Genomic DNA, 18458 nt, shown 5'->3' with positions numbered 1-18458 from the left:
TTTGAATCCTCTTTGGTTCCCGATGCTGGCGATGCCACCGCCTGTTATTGGCGGTGCCACCGCCTGTCAGTTTCTGACACTGACAGTTGACTGGCGGTGCCACCGCCCAGCTCTCGGGTGTTGGGAGGTGCCATCGCCTGGCTCTCCGGTTCACTGGTTGGGCTTAAATTTAGCCTAAACCAAATCTAATTTTGGGCCCAGTTGGCCCCTAACTAGGATATATGATTATCACTTATTCCTAATCCTAATTACAAGTGAACTACATAACTAAAAACATCCTAAGCAAGTTTTCAACCGCGAACGTCGAGTCTTGTTCCGGCGAGCTTTCCGACGAACTTCTTCCGACGTAGTCCTAGTGACCTCCCGATCTTGTGATGACTTTAACGAGTAGCCGAGCCTTCTCGGTGATCTCCGTGAACCTCCGACGATCTCTTCAGCGAACTTCCGAAACTTCCGACAAGTTCCCAATTTCTTCTCGGTTGGTTCCGGCAGCATCTCCGACGATTCTTCGGACTCTTAAATGTCCATCAAACTTGACTCTGGTATTCTTGCTTTGTGTTTTCTGGCTATCGTAGTTAATCCTGCACACTTAACTTAATAATATGGATTAGATCAATTAACCCATCAATTGATTTTATCATCAAAATCCGAGATTCAACAATAACTTATGGGTTCCCTTCAAGTTCATGAATCAAATTCTCAAAGAGGAAGAGGAGGCAGAAATCACACCAATCAAGAATCTCCAAACAATGAAAATGTTGGAGAAAATTCTAGCTAAAGAGGCCGAGGTTATGGTTGAGGATGTGATGTGGTCAACGTCATGGACGTGACAGAAACTCTAAAAGGTCTGAAATACAATGCTATATTTACAAAAGGTATGAACATTATTCTTATGAATGTTATTATAATCTTAACAATCAAGGTGATAAGGCAAATTTTTTTGAGAAATAAAAAAAAGAATGAAAATCAAGTTTTGCTAATGAGTTATGATAATTTGAAAGATGATCAGTCTTTGACATGGTATCTAGATATAAGAGCCTTAAATCATATGTGTTGCAACAAAGAGCTATTTTAAAAAATGAATACAAGTTATTCCGGGAACATTACATTTTGTGATTTATCTCAAAGACCAGTAAGAGGCAAAAGTAAAATTCTCCTTGAACTTAATAATAGCAAAGAATTATATATTTCAGATGTTTATTATATTCCTGATATGAAAAATAATATTTTAAGCTTAGGACAATTATTTAAAAAAAGGTTATGATATTGAGATGAAAGATATAGCTCTCTCAATTCATGACAAGAATAAAATATTGATATCACATGTGAAAATGGCAAAGAATAGAATGTTTCCTCTGCATTTAAGTATTTTTGATCAATCAAATTATTTTAAAGCTGATATTGAGGATATTTCTACATTTAGCATCTTAGATACGCGCACTAAAATTTTGAGGCTTTGAAACTTCTAGAGAAGTATAATATGATAACATGAATGCCAAAAATTGATCGCCCATCAAAATTATATGAAGTATGTGTCATGGGTAAGCTAGAAAGAAAGCATTTTAAAGTCAGAATAACAAAAAGAGCATGGCATCGACTTGATCCGGTACACTTAGATATTTGTGGCCCTATCAATCCAGTATCACTTGGAGGAAGCATATATTTTCTTGCCTTCAATGATGATCATAGTGGCAAAACTTAGGTTTATATGTTAAAATAAAAGAAAGAAGTTTTAAGAAAATTCAAAAAATTTAAGGATTTGGTTGAAAGATAAAGTTATTACAAAATTAAATGTTTAAGAACAGATAGGGGTAGTGAATATATATCAAATGAATTTAAAATTTTTGTAGAAATAATGGAATTCTACATCAATTCACCATGCCATACACACCTCAACAGAATGGTGTCTTAGAAAGAAAAAATAGGACTATCCTTAATATGGTCTGATGCATGTTAAAGGAAAGAAAAATTCCTAAAGAATTTTAGGGAGATGCTATTGCTTGTGTAGTTTATTTGCTTAACAGGTTTCCGACAAAGCAAATTAATAATATTACACCAAAAAAAGAATGAAGCTTATAAAAATCAAGAGTTGATCATTTGAGAATTTTTGGAAGTATTGCATTTGCTAAGATACCAGAAGAAAAGAGAACAAAATTAGAAGATAAAAGTCAAAAATATATTTTGTTAGGTTATCCAGAGAATTTCAGTTGTTACAAACTCTACGATCCTATCACTTGGGATACTGTAGTGCTCCCGGATGTGGCTGAGCAATTCCTCAATCACAACATAGTCAAAATCATATAATGACTTTGAAACTTGAAGGGCTCGCCCGGTCCTCTCATTCAACGGGGAAAATACTGGTCTCTAAGAAAAAAGTATGTTGTTCTAGTGGTCGATCGTTTATTAGTGCCAAGTTTCCAAATGCAGCATTTTAGGAATACCAATCTTAGATATTTGCTCATACATAATAGCACCATACGTATCACTGATTTTATTTTTATTCCAAGTACCAATTTGAATTAACTTTGAACTAAAGTAATGCTCAGAATAAGTGTTATAAGAAATGCAGGCTTCAAGTAAAAGGTATATCAAACAACGACCCTTATGATTAAAGGGGGAAGGGTGGTACGAGGTTTTTGGTTAGAGATGCTAGTCACAGGTGCAGGTTGCTACTTCCCCCATTCCAACAAAAGAAGCACAAACAAGCAAAGGATAGGCTGAACTGATGAGCGAGATTTGCATATGTTCTTCTAAGTTTGGCACATAATGTTTGAAAGCCCATTTGTTTTCCTCGAGATAGGATCTTGATAAACCTTTCATCTATGATCAAGATGAGGAAACGGTGACGTTGCGTAAGAAATAAGAAGGCAAAAAACACTTAGAAGTATAGCACGACTTCGAATTAGTAGAGTAGATAAAAAAAAGAAACGTGCAATCAGATTTTTCTTGTTTACCAAATATTAATTCATTACACTAATCTAAATTGAAATCGATTAAAATAAAAAAAAATTACTGCTTCCTTAAGATAAAATAAATGATACTTCTCACTGGGTGCTAGTAAATTTTTGAATTCTTCAAAGGTATGGATTAGCTTCAGAAAATAGCCCTTCATATACTCTGGTAGCTGATGAACATCCTTGGCATCCCACAATTAGCTTAGTTTTGCTTTATCCACAAAGAATCAAACTATTATGGCATATTTGTCATGGCACCTGCTGTTCTAATCAATTGAGATAAGATATCTCATTCTCGACAATAATAAAACAAAAAAACGCTATCCAAAAACAAAAGATTTCCAAACCTTTGAATTGCTTCAGTGAGCAGTTGACTCTCCTCCAATGTGCTATAGAGATCATAGATATCATCCAAGATGGAAGTCATGGCCATCACCTTGGTGGTAATCACTCGTGCACGAGAATAGTGAGGTTCAAAGTACACCGTAAGCATCCAATAATAACATTCCACCACTCGATCTCGTGCAAAACTTAGATTTTTGGAGAGGAATAAATCATTCCACCATCTTCAATGCAATCCACAAACCACAATGTTATTGTCAATCCAAACATCGATAAAAAAAGACGGAAACAATCAAACATTTCTACAATGACAGTGTTCTACGTATTCAAGTTTACTCCTCAACCTGAACTCTCAATCAATCTAACTGTAGGAAAGAAATTACATGGAGATGCTCTTAATCTCGTCGCGATGAAGACATTGCAGTAGATTGAAGTCAAGCTTTGCCAGCTCTAGTAAGGCATCATTTCGTGTCGCACAGTCTTGGTAGATGGAGATGAAATTTCGTGCCAAGACCCTTTTCATTCTTCTACAGAGAGGACTCTCCAGGAACAGTCTCACTTGCGTTGCTAACGGTGGTGTGAGATCACTTAACATGGACGCAATCTGGTCCCTTGTAAAGGAAATAGCTTCATCGAGTATGGTCTCCTCATGTATCCGTAGATAAGCCGCATTGTATAAGCTTAAAAGTCCCTTTGGATCATCCTTCAAGGTGGACACTAAATTTCCTTCCTCATCTTTGAACTTGTTAAAAACATCTGTTGATTCATAAAGTTTTGAGAAAATACTTGAAGTGGTTTTATTTTATTTACGTTATTGTAACAATTTCACAAAAAATGACATTGATTCTCTTGAAATCGAACATAGTAATTTCATCTCTATAATATGCCAAATATAGGTCAAATATAAATCATGATATACGCCAAAGATGGTTTCAATAGGAACTTTCAGTGACAAATGTGTATTATCTGATTGCAGGGTCATGAAAAGGGAAAACAATTACTATACTAGTAAGGCAGTAACAATTATAGACGATGTATACATACATATATATATATATATATATATATATATAACAAAGTACATCTTTTTAATATAGTTGAAAAATATGTGTAGGAGATCAAAACGTTTGAGAGTGTGAGGTCACTCATGTACAGAGAAGACATTATGTAGCAAATTGATCAGCTAATATTGTTAGAAGCCATCGGATTGATTGTTCAGTGACTTGTTTTTTGATGGTCTGATTAAGTTGTTTTTTAAAAACAAAAATCCTCCATCGTATCTAAAATACAAATCGAATTACTTCTGCAAACATAATTTTTCTATGCCTGAATTAAACACGAGGCGAACACAAAATTATAGAGAAAACATACAAACACATCTACTCCAAGGAAACGTGAGAGCATATTACCAGGGGTCACATGATACCCTTGTTGTCTCAGCAGTCGAATTGCTACAGCTACAGTTTTGTTTTTTTTCTGAAAGAGGACATGAATTAGCACTTAAAAAAAGAGAGTTACAGCTGCTAGGCAAGGCTGTCGCATCAGCCTTCCAAGAAAAGATGATTGTGAGCAGAAGTGTTGAGTTGTGTGGGGGATGAAGCTGAACTCAACAACCTTCAGCCTCATCCGAAGGATAGCATTATTGAAGACAGCTGAATCAGAGCATATCCATATCTTGCTTAAGCCCTCCTGGTCTGTAAAATTTAGGGCTTCAAGAATTGCTAATCCATGATCTATGATCATGGTGGCATTGATATTTTTGGGAATGAGGGTTTTCTCCCAATGGGGTGAAATGTAGCAATCATTGTGAAAGCTAGAGAGCAGTGTCGCAAGGGAATGAACATGTTACCAGGGGAGACATAATATATATCCTTGTTGTCTCAGCCGTCGAAATCGGAGAGCAGTGTCACAAAGACCATGGTCGTCAATATGGGCATCATGGATATGGTTTAACGCTTCACTTATTTCCTTCTCGAAGCGATAATCCAATCCAAGAAGCTGGATTGAATCGACCAAATTCATAGTTTGCAAGATGTCAGTAGGATCCTTGGACATGCTTCTTATCTGCTCCATCAGTTCCGCAGCTCTCTCTTTTATCCTTGTATCACACTCCTCCTTCAATAGACGAGAAAAGGGAGATTTTTCATGGTACTGAAACCGCAGGAAACCCCAACTCTGTCGATGAAGGACCAGTTTAAGCATGAGTACTATTTAGCTGGAGCTAAATTTTCAACACCCCTCTTTCCAGGTGACCTTCTTGCTGAAAACTGGAAACATCTTTGGCAGATAGGATGGCCGGGTTACATACCGATGTTGGAGTGATGGACTGGCCATGTTGGATAAAGTAGTCCGCCCCAAACGTTCGGACGATAGCTTACAGACTTGCGAACCATCAGCTCATCATCTGGAACAAGTGATTGCAGACTAAGACTCTCCATTCTTATTTTATGTGAAGACTAATTAAACATGCGAGGTGGCGGAGAGCCTGCTGCCTTGTGTTGGAATTTATGAGGACATAAAATCTTCGTCTGTCGAGGAGGAAGACAAATATGAGCCACGACTCTCATCTACTTTGTGGAGATTACCTACTAAACCAAATTTCACACGACGCGAAAGAGAAAAGATATTATCATCATATATCTCTACTCACAGTTCATACTATCAAAATTGAAGTCGGCTGTATCTGTTCTAACTAAAATAAATAGTAACTTCGTGGTGATAGGGAAGCGACGCAAGGATTACAAATGTGTCAATTTGGCCACCGACAAAAGATATGAAGAGACATAACCATTACAAATGCCAATTGGTTTCCATGCATGGGCGCCATCGACATAAGATATGAAGAGACGTAAGGATTCAGGTCTTTTTGTGTTTTATTGCCTCTTGTGTCGCTCTCCGTTATTCATGTTTCTTATCTGCCACATCAATTGTTCCATATTTGGTTTGAGTGACTCATTGGCAACAAATCCGAATTGTGATGCCATGGTCGCCTGTGGCAGTAACTGTGGGCACTTCAAAGGTCTAAGTTGGTTGACGAAGAGAATTGGACGCTCCTCAAACCCTAATGTGGACTCGGATGCATGTTCCATGATCAATCTGCACGAAGGTTGAGGTTGGATGGACTTCTCAACCTGATTCCTCAGACACTCAAACCATTTGACATTTTATAACGAGTTTAACCCGGGCTGGGCTGTCACATGAGTATATATTGGAACAAATATTACCCCTATCACATAGCATGACCACAAGATGCAGCTTAAGCAACTCTTGGATGGATAATGATATTTTGAATAATATTATTAGCAATCCTAGATACTTTCTGGGTTGATTGTGGTTCTTCCAAGGGTATGCACATTCTTTCAAGGGATTAGTATAGGGATATTCTTTCTAGATATGCTACGTCTTGGGACTGATAACTTTTCTTATGAAATATACACTTCAAGCTCAACATAGACCAATATCTTTCCATCATTGATAGTATATGAGATAAAATAGTTAGAACTAAATATGCCGTGATTTTTCCTTGGAATATTCAAAATTATTATGGCAAAGCTAGAATCGGGTTTGTTTCTTCTCGCTCTTGAAAGTTTAAGAGGAGAGTTCACTAAATTTTTTGGTGATATTTCTATTGTTGATGTTTTCAAAGATAACTATATTTTAGATTCTCGTAGTCCATTCAAGCATGCTTTCAGCAATATACATGCTAGTGATAGATCTTTGGTGGTTCTAATCTCATTGTTAATCCATATATCACATGATCATTTTTAGTTTTAGTAGCTAGATAATAAGAGGGTTTGTTCTGCTAAGTCTGCCTATCATTTTCTTGCTTCTCAGTTGGAATGATTGATCCTAACATGGACTAGTTTTATTGTTTGTGGAAGCTTCCCGTGCTGACTCAGGTTAAATTTTTTTGTTGGAAACTTTTGCACCGCCACCTCTCATTGATCGTCTCAACTAAGAGTGTGCAGTAATGCTACTACTTGTCCCTTTTGTCAATCTAAAGCAGAAACCATTAATCACTTCTTTCTGTGCGTCTTTCCTATTAAATTATGGCAACTCTTTAAATCTTCTACAGAGGGGGGTGCAGTGTCCCAATTCTGATGGTCAAACCTTGTGGGTTCTAAATGATATTAGTCTTTGGTGAATATGGAGGGCTATGAATTATCTTGTTTTCGACCCCATTGCTTGTTCTGTTTACAAGATTTTCAAGAGATAGTAGCATTTGTTCTCGCTAATGACATGGCCAAATCTTCTCATAGTGTCCAACATATGATATCACTAACTTATCCAAAATGTAGCTTGAGTATATATGTTTCCGAATTGTAATCATCCCAATCTTAACTAAGAAGTATCTTGATATCTGATGTAGGCATCTACAAAACCCAACCTCACCATCCCTACACTCTATTTAGCATAGCAGCTTCAAGAGCCTTTCTTAAGTTGTCAAGACTGAAAAGAGTGAAAATTGCAAATAGCTAATATAATTTTGTAACACATACCAGCAACTTGCAAATTGCTTTGAACTACTGTTAAGCAAAGATTTCTGTTTTCCATAGATAATACTGGCTTGAGCTTCCCAGGGCTAGTACAATACACATTCATTTACAAAGGCTTACATAGATTCATAAAAGAAGCAAGCATAGTACAATACACATTCATTTACAAAGACTTACATATATTTCAGAATAAAGGATTCATAGATGAAGCAAGCATAGTACAATACACGTTCATTTACAAAGGCTTACATATATTTCAGAATAAAGGATTCGTAGAAGAAGCAAGCATAGTACAATCCATGTTCATTTACAAAGGCTTACATATATTTCAGAATAAAGGATTCATAGAAGAAGCAAGCATCGTCATACAATCAAAGTGGAACAGGATGTACAAGTAACAAAGAGATATATTCCTTTGTCTTCACAGAGTTGGTGTAACCATCTATGTACTTATATATAATTTCAATCATTCGTGAAAAATTAACAATCCTTTGAAGTAAAGCAACGGGAAATGCAGTTTGATTGAGGCACTCTTTGTTTATATCCTTCCATGCGTCATCAACTAGAACTTGGAGCTTCTTACATGCCACATGCTCGTTTGTTCCATATTCTTTCATGTAGCATTGGACTGTGGAGGCAACATGTTCCCTAGTTTGTTCCAACTGTAAATTTCATGAAAAAAGAGGATTAATGATATACAAACTGAATTCTAAGGTGTAGATAAAAGGAATTTGAGAATCTACCGATGTGGAAACTTACGAATGGGAGTTTTATTATTTGTACTAGATTTCTTAATATAAAATCATTTAAGGAGTTCAGCAAAACTTTGATAATGCAATTGAGTGACACAAAAAATGCTTTAAACCCAAAGTAAACACTTAGGTTTTTCTTATGGTGCCACTTGTGGTGCATCTGACTTCAAAGCTCAGGCCCTTATTTATAGTTCCAATAGGAGATAACAAGCCTGGTTTTCCCGATGTGGGACTATGGGACTTGCCAAATTAATAAATCTCTACCTTGGCATGTCCCAACAAAACTTGCTCCACCTTCTTCATAAAAGCCCCAACGGGCAATCACCAACAATTAACACCAACCAAGTCCAAGCACTGCTTGAACTTGTAAACTGGAAGAGGCTTCGTAAGCATATCAGTTGGATTGTCCTTCGTATGAATTTTCTGAACAAGGATTTTCCCTTCAGCAATGGTATCCCGTTTGCATCCAACAATTTTCTTACCCGAAGGCGGCTTCACAAGATCCCAAGTTCTATTCCGATGGAGAGACTCAATTTCTTCATTCATTGCAATCAACCACTTAGCGAAATTATCATAAGAAACTACATCTGAGTAGGAAGTAGGCTCATCAACTTCACTTGTCTCTTCTGCAACAGACAAAACATATGCAACCAAATTTGCATATCTTTGTGGTAGTCGAATTTCTCTCCGTGGTCTATCCTTGGCTATGGAATATTGCTCTTCCTCTGGATCATCTGCGTTAGTAGACTTGGGACCACATACTGGCATTCTTTGAGTAGAAGAGTTCAACTTAAAAGAATTTGAACTACCAATCTCAAGCTCCACCTACTTCTGCGCACTATCATTTGTACAACTAATAGAATCCTCTTTGGAAGATAACATAGATAATTCATCAAAAGTAACATCTCTACTGATTATAAATTTTGGGGATTTGGGATCAAAACACCATAATCAGTATCCTTTCACCCCAGAAGCATACCCAAGGAAAATACATTTTTTAGCTCGAGGCTCTAATTTTCCTTCATTTACATGCATGTATGCTAGACACCCAAAAATTTTTAAATCAGAATAATCAGCAGGAGTACCTGACCAAACTTCCTCCGGAGTTTTAAAGTTAAGTGCTGCAGAAGGAGCGCGGTTGACAACGTAACAGGCCATATTAATCGCCTCTGCCCAAAAGTCCTTTGTCAACCATGCATTTGAGATCATACACCTCGCTCTCTTCAAGAGTGTTCTGTTTATACGTTCGGCCACACCATTTTGCTGAGGCGTTATCCTAACAGTACGATGCCGAACGATTCCTTCATTTTTGTGGAATTCTTCAAAATCACCTTTACAAAATTTCATGTCATTATCTGTTCGAAGTCGCTTAATCTGTTTACCTGTTTGCTTCTCAATCAAAGCCTTCCATTGTTTAAATGTTAGAAAAACATCATTTTTATGCTTCAGAAAATAAACTCAAACTTTCCTGGAATAATCATCAATGAAAGTCAACATATACCTGGCACCACCCTTAGATTGAACATGAGCTGGACCCCAAAGGTCTGAATGAATATAGTCAAGAGTACCTTTTGTTTTGTGAACTGCCGGAGAAGTGAAGCTAACTCTTTTCTGCTTTCCAAAAATGTAGTGTTCACAAAAGTCCAGTGGCCCAGTACTCTGTCCGCAAAGTAGGCCCCTTTTGCTCAATATGCTCAAACCTTTTTCGCTCATATGACCCAAACGCATATGCCATAATTTGGTGATGTCAGAATCAAACAATGATGATGACGAAACTGCAACCGAACCTGTGACAGTAGTTCCTTGCAGAATATACAAGCTACCAGACTTACAAGCTTTCATAACAATAAGGGCACTTCTAGAAACTTTCATAACTCCACCTTCAGCTGTGTATTTACACCCAAGGGCCTCTAAGGTGCCTAAAGAGATGAGATTCTTTTTTAAATCAGGAACATGTCTAACATTAGTGAGCATCCTCACAATACCATCATGCATTTTAATTCGGATTGTACCTCTACCAACAACATCACATGCGGCATTATTGCTCATCAAAACAATTCCATCATTACAAGATTCATATGTGGAAAACAAATCCCTATTGGGACACATGTGATAAGAACAACTTGAATCTAAAATCCATTCATTTTTAGACCTCGTCCTATCATCAATAGCAGAAAAAAAATTTCCAACAATCTCATCAGTTGCTACACTAACTTCAACAGATTCAGTAGTTTTTTCAACAAAATTTTCCTTTTGCTTTAATTTATTTTTCAATTTAAAGCAATCAGATTTAATGTTCCCCATTTTATGACAATATCTGCATTCCAAATTTTTATGTCTGGATTTAGATCTAGATTTAGATCTACTACTGTCAAATTCTCTTTTATCCATTCTCCCCCTAACAACCAGACCCTCAGCCTAATTCTCTCTACTTTCCCCAGTGATATTCCTGTCAATCTGCTCCTTAGATTTTAGTGCAGATTTAATTTCTTGATACAAAACTGTTTCTTTTCCATAAATCAAAGTATCACGGAAATGCTTAAAAGATTGGGGAAGATAACACAAGAGTAACAAAGTCTTATCCTCATCATCAATTTTTGCATCTATATTCTCCAAATCCATAACCGAATCAAACTTATCAAGATGCGAGAGTATAGATGTACCTTCAATCATCCAAAGCATATACAGACTCTGTTTCAAGTAGAGACGATTCTCCACTATCCTCTTCATGTACAAGGCTTTAAGCTTGTCCAACATGCTCTTAGCCGTAGTCTCTATAGCTACCTCCTGTAAAACCTCGTCAGAGAGATTTAGAATGATGCTTGATCGGGCCTTCTTATCCATACCCGCAAGCTCTTCTTTTGACATATCCATCTTGAGTTGCCACAAGCCGAAGTTGACATTTCTGTCGAATTTCTCGACAACAATCTTTGTTATTGTCATCGTTGCCAAAAGATCCCAAAACCAGGCTCTGATACCAGTTTGTTAGAGCTAGCCCCAGGAAATTTACCACAAGGTAATTTTGGTAACCCAACAAGACAATAAAACGGAAAGAATAAAAGCGAGACAAGAACACCAGATATACGTGGTTTAGTCAATTGACTTTGACCTACATCCACGGACGAAAGAGGAGCAAATTACTACTGCAAAAGAGGGACAATTACAAATGCCTTAGGAAGATGTTCCTAGGCCATAAAACACCCGAAAATACTAAACAAGAAAAACCTCAACTATAAGCCCAAACTATTGAACTGAGTATGGACTTAAACCCAAAGTAAACACTTAGGTTTTTCTTGTGGTGCCACTTGTGGTGCATCTGACTTCAAAGCCCAGGCCTTTATTTATAGTTCCAATAGGACATAACAAGCCTAGTTTTCCCGATGTGGGACTATAGGACTTGCCAAACTAACACCTTATCAGATCTGCTGTATGCTCACAGGTTTATAATAGCATCGAGCAGGAGAATAGTGGCTACAATGAAATAATTGCTATCAAATCAATCTGCAATTCAAGAAGAAATATAGTTGATGATCTGACTCTATCTAAAACCTTGTACAATAATGAAGAACCTCGTTAGCGTACCTTAAAATTTCAAAACATGATAGAAACCAACTCTATAGGTGCTCCGAAAAACCAAGCATCAGTATATATTTTTGTAATGAAAACCCACACTTATTGACTTATCTCACTGATCGTAAAATTTTGCATATATTTTATGAAGAACATTATGACATTTTATCGATGTCAATTTTGTTGAGTTTATAGTCTATTGGTTCAGCTCATAGTGGGCTTTAATAACTCACAGTCTATTTTAGTCTTAACTTTTTTTCTCTTTTAGCCTAAACCTAGATCTAAAAGGGAGTTAATAGTCACTACGAAAAGGGTCGAAAAACTACAACAATGTGATTTAGAAAAAGAGAAGAAAAAGATAGAAAAACAAGAGAAGAAGATAAGGATAACGCAGAGACTGTCCTTAATCATCCATACAATGTTCTCATCACAGGTTCGATCAGATTTACAGTGAATTCTTATTGTGATCACTTGAGGAGATTTTGAATGTTATACACAATGACATAATTCTTGTATCCCAGTTATTCTCTTGTGATTGTTGCTTGAATTTTAGACAAGAGATTCTGATATTTGTATATTCATTATTTTTATAATAGATTTTCTCTAGTTTGTTCCGTGATTTTTATCTTTCATATTGGAGGGATTTTTCATGTAAATCTTAATGTCTTATTTGATTATAATTTTTATTTAATTTCACTGTGTATTACGCCTTACTTGTATTTGTTCGTATAAAAAGTTTCTTCTTTTCATCCCATCAAAATTTTCTTCTTATGCCTAATTTGATGATCGATCACATAATCTTGATATTTTGATTATTACTAATACGAATGATTTAAAGATTCTTTTTTTCCTTTCCTTTTATAGAAAAAGCTTTTACATTCATTTATTAGGTCTCGATCAAGTAGTGAGAGAAAACAAAAAAGTTACTTACAGAGAAAAAGTATTCTTCACAAAAAGTGTAATAAGTTTCACATATCCGCATATAAGCACACACATACATACATGCATAATTTTGAAGATACGGTACTGGGATACATGTCCCGTTTGGTTCACATGCAACATCCATTAAACACACTGTAATACTTAAACAGAATAAGGGATAGGAATTCGACGAGTTGCTAACAGCTTCAGCTCAGTTTTCCTTGTTACAGTAACTCCGTAGGTCTCGCTCATGTCCAACTCCTCTGGTTTCCTGCCATCCGGCAGTTTCCAGTCGAAGTAGAGGAGGAGCTGCGCCAAGGATAGGTGTACGGTGGCGAGACCAAACTCCGTTCCAGGGCATATCCGTCTTCCAGCACCGAACGGCAAGTACTCGAGGTTACCTCCTTTGAAATCAACGGATTTGCTTTCGAACCTCTCCGGCATGAAGCTCTCGGCCTCTTCCCAGTACTGTGTATCTCTGTTGATCGCCCATGCATTGACCAAGACTCGAGTGCCGGCTTCTATCTCGTAGCCGAGCACCTCACACGTCTTCCTACACATTCTTGGTATCAGGCTGACAGGTGGGTGAAGCCTTAGTGTCTCCTTAACGATCGACTTGAGGTAGTTCAGCTCCACGATGTCGGTCTCTTGTATCCTGTTCTTTCCCTTCAGCTCTTCCATCACCTCCTTCTGTGCTTTCTCCATTATCTTGGGGTTCCTTATCAGCTCCGACATGGCCCATTCGATCACTGCAGATGAGTTCTCGGTCCCTCCGAGTAACATGTCCTATAGATAGAATTATGGAATCGAAAGAGTTAGATAACGGAACACTGGTTTCATGTACATTGTGGACACTAACGACTATCACAGGAAGTAGCACTCACAAGGATCACAGCCTTTATTCCGTCCATGGTCATCGGAACTTCTAGTTCGGATTCGTCTTTAAGCCTTAGTAGCGCATCGACTATGTCCTCCTCCACTTCGGCTACTTCCCGACCTTTGTTCATCTTGGCCTTAACCTCATGCTCCTTAACTATGTCATCTAAGATCTTGTCAAGCCTCCGGCGTATCCTGTGCAATTTGAACTTGGCACCTGACAGGACGTGGAGGATCTTCAGCGACGGAAACATGTCGGCGGCATAGAACCCTCCAAGCACGTCGACGACCTCCCTGGCGACCAAGATGAACGTCTCCTGGTGCTTGCTTCGTGAGCCAATCGCCGCCCTGGATATGGCTGCGTTAGACATTCTGAGGAGATTCTCTCTCAGGTTGATCGGTTGTGTTGCCGTGGAGATGTCTCGGATCAAGTAAAGGGTCTCTTCCTCCCTGATGGAGGCGGAAGACCGGATGCGCTTGGTTCGGAGCAGCTCCATGAAGCAGATGTAGCGCAGTTGCTTCCAGTAGGAGCCATAGGGGGAGAAGATAACGTCGGAGCAACCGTAGAAGACGATATCTCCTACGACGAGCTCCGGCCGCGCGGCGAAGTTGGGGTCTTGGTTCTTCAATATCTCTTGGGCGGCTTCCCGGGAGGAGGCCACCGCGAAGTCTACCTGGCCAATTCTGACAAGCATGAGAGGCCCGTAGGTGAGAGAGAGGTGGCGGAATGCGCGGAAGGGGATTTGGCCGGCCAAGTGGTGCATGCATCCGATGATGGGCAGCCTCCACGGGCCAGGGGGAGGTCGCGGGTATTGGGCTTCGGACTTGCTGAATACTTTCTTGATGAAGATGATCAAGAAGAGCATGGTGGCTACCACAATGGGGACGGAAGCCAAGAGAAGATGCTCCATGGAAATGACGCAAATATCTTGGCTATTCGCTCGTACGTTGGCCTTCGCCCGAAGCTCTAATATATAGATGTACGCTTACGTGTGGCAGGTAACCCTCCACGTGCGGCACGTGCAAGTGCTGAATAAGACAGCAAGGTCAGTTAATCCACCTGTAGTTTATCTCTCCACTACATGTTGATAAGGGTTGGGAACCAAATGGATAAGGTTTTATTATTATTATTTTTATTTTCTCAGAGTTGAAGAGTTTTAAACAAGATAGGAGTTCTTGTGATAGCTGAAGTAAAAGTATAGATTAACCTCTCTTTAGACGGATAGTAAATTTATTTAAAAAATAACTCTAATAAGAGATGTAGCTGAAGTTAAAGTATAGATTGACCTCCCTTTAGAGGGACAGTGAATTTATTTAAAAAACAACTCTAACAGGAGAGATGAGATAGATCCAAGATATACATAATTTTAGATATTCTAAATTACTAGGTTTAATATTTTTTTCGTTTTTCCTCTATCTAAAAATTAGGAATTAATCATACATGGTTAGAACATGATCAATAAGTAAGTTTCATTATCATCTTGCAAATCATGCTTATCTACCTTGGACGCCTAGAATTCTTAGTTCTTTCTTTTTCGAACAAATAAAGAAAGGAAAAAAAAAATCTATTAGATATATATATATATATATATGTATATATATATATGTATATATATATATATATATGTATATATATATATATATACATATATATATGTATATATATATATATGTATATATATATATGTATATGTATATATATATATATGTATATGTATATATATATGTATATATATATATATATATTTATTTATTTGCATTCATTCTGTAATTATTTTGCCTCATTCACGGATTGGACCCAGCTCGCATGTTATATCACTAACAAAAACTTAATAAAGGTTTTATCTTTTTATTATTTTGTTTTGATAGTTATAGAGTGAATTCCATAAAGAATATTTTTCACCATTATGATTGTGCCTATAGAATCTCATAAGTTTAACTTCTAACATATTGTTTAACTTATTGATCATTTCTAAGGTGGTAAATCTTTCTCCTCAAAATGAATATACTTCTTCCTATAATATACATGATCCACTCACTTTCTTATATTCATTTTATTGTGCACACATATCTTCAATTAGTAATTCATAGTTTAGCCAATTTGGCATTGCCCATCTCATTTTGATAAATTGATTTATTAGTTTTATTTGGCTTGAGTGACTTAACTCAGTTTTATTGTTTAAAATTTTATATACCACACATCTCATTGAATTTAAATCTCATATATAGAGATTTGGTTTTCTTTACTACAAAAAGAAAGGATGTACAATGGCATCTAATATTCTGTATTACAAAGCAATCACCTTGGTCATTATCACTCGTGCACGAGAATAGTAAAGTTCAAAGAAAACTCCCAGGATCCAGAAGTAGCATTCCACCGTTCTATCTCGAGCAAAATTGAGATTTTTTGAGGGAACTAAATCATTCCACCACCTTCAAGTCATTCACAAATCAAAGTATACTCCCATGGCAACAGCATGTTCACTTTGTGGAGGCTATGCTCCTCCTTGTCATCCATCAATCGTTTGTCAATTTCCTATAATGAAAAATGTCTATAGGGTCAAGTTCTTTCGTTGGGAGTCTCAGGCCATATTCCTCGTGGTGGTCCATGAATGATAGTAGCCCCATCAATCTCCATGAAACTGTGATGGATACGTGGGAGGGGATCGGGTTGAGCAAGTTTATTGTTGTGTTCCTCCTATTGGTCTATTAATAATGATTTAACTTCCTATAGAGAAATAAGTCTATCAAATTATATAACTCGATTGTGATTTAGCAACGGGATAAATTGAATTTTAATAAAAAAATATGCACTCAAATCTAATTTGAATATTCAAATAATAATTAGTTAGACTTAAATAATAAAAAAAAAACTCTCACCAATGTGGGATCATTTTCCTGACATAAATCTTAGACTCAAATTTAAATAAGCTTAAATTATATTTAACATATTTAAATAAAAGAAAACATGTTGGAATTTAACTTGAAGATCAGATTTGGATTTTACTTAATATAGGAAATTTGCACTCAAAACATGTTGGATTTTACTTGACTCAAATTCAAATAAATACATGTTTCCATCAACCGACGACGAGTTGTTTTGGACGTCAGGTCTTTGTTAAAGAGTCTGTTTTCGTGTTTGACGCCTTTCGGCGAACACGTGGCTGTGCTTATCTCCTCTTGGTAGTCGATGATCAGCTCCGGGAGTTCATTACGGTGGGGGACCTGTAACTGCAGCCTCAAATGGGACGTATATTTGGACTTAATGTCAGCTACAGCTACAGTTTTGTTTTTGTTTTTCGAAAAAAGGAATGCATTAGCACTTAAGAAAGAGTGTTGCGGCTGCTAGGCAAGGCTGTCGCATCAGCCTTCCCAAAATAAAGATGATTGTGAGCAGAAGTGTTAAGTTGTGCGGGGGATGAAGATGAACTCGACAACCTTCAGCCTCATAGAAAGAGTAGCATTATTAAAGACTGCAGAATCCATATCTTGCTTAAGCCCTCCTGCGCTGTAAAAAATTTAGGGTTTCAAGTTGCTATTCCTTCCGCTATTACAGTATTGTGTGCTTTGATTGCAGCACAGTCAATAGCTCTGACCGATCTGTTGGTAGGTGACTATCAACCTAAGAGTATTCCAGATATTAAACATATATATATTATTAAAAAATTCTAGAAATAAAAGATTCTTTTTGACAAAAGTTAAAAAAAAAAAAACTTCTTTCCAAAATCTATCCAATTATGCTTAAATGAATAGGCAAAAACAACATGTTGGAGGATTTTCTTAATATATATTAGAAGAAAATTATTGGAATTCATATCTATGATGGGACCTCCAAATATTAAAGACTGCTTATGGAATGTTCCGAACCCCACATCCATGATGGGACGGTCTCGTGCCACAATCTATTTCATGGATAGCTTTTCAATCAGTCGGCCGATGAGTCTGTCCTCGTGTTTCAAGCCTTCCGGCGAACATGTGGCTGTGCTTATTCCCTTCTCTGTGGTGGATGATCAGCTCCACGACTTCAATACGGGAAGTCATCTGGAACTGCAGCCTCACATGAGACGCATTAGCACCTAAGAAAGTGAGTTACAGCTGCTAGGCAGGGCTGTTGCAACAGCGTTCCAAAAGGAAGAGTACCTCGTGAGTTCTCCCCAAACAAATGCAAGATGGTGATTGTTAGGGATGAAGCTGAACTTAACAACCTTCAGCTTCGCACAAAGGATAGCAATGTAAAAGACAATGCCATCTAGGAATCAGGGAGTGTATATATTGCTGTTTACGTCGGTGACGATGACGATGTTAGCAGAAGCATATTTAGGACTTTAAGAATTGCTAATCCTTCCATTATTACAGCATCTTGTGCTTTAATTGTATACAATCAATTTCTCTCATCTATCGGCACTCTTTTGTTTTCAAACAAAAATATCATTCGGTATTGAAAATAAGAATAAACATATTATAAGAGTTTCAAGACATGTTGTATTTAAAAGAAGAGGACATGTGAGGATGGGGGAGCAAGAAAATAATAAAAACAGAATATTATG

General features: G+C 37.3%; 1 protein-coding gene across 1 annotated transcript; it reads right to left on the bottom strand.

Annotated features, from left to right (window-relative positions):
* Positions 1-13176: 13176 nt before the first annotated feature.
* LOC135680007 (premnaspirodiene oxygenase-like) lies at positions 13177-14859 on the bottom strand. Its single transcript, XM_065193987.1, has 2 exons — positions 13920-14859; positions 13177-13821 (listed from the first exon to the last, which is right to left on the bottom strand). Exons 1-2 carry the CDS (start codon positions 14820-14822, stop codon positions 13198-13200), a joined length of 1527 nt encoding a protein of 508 aa, XP_065050059.1. The 5' UTR covers positions 14823-14859; the 3' UTR covers positions 13177-13197.
* Between the last annotated feature and the right edge of the window lie 3599 nt (positions 14860-18458).

This window comes from Musa acuminata, chromosome BXJ1-7 (assembly GCF_036884655.1).
Source record: "Musa acuminata AAA Group cultivar baxijiao chromosome BXJ1-7, Cavendish_Baxijiao_AAA, whole genome shotgun sequence".
Lineage (NCBI taxonomy): Eukaryota > Viridiplantae > Streptophyta > Magnoliopsida > Zingiberales > Musaceae > Musa > Musa acuminata.
Note: the sequence above shows the minus strand (reverse complement) of the source record. Positions and strands in the feature narration are given on the sequence as shown.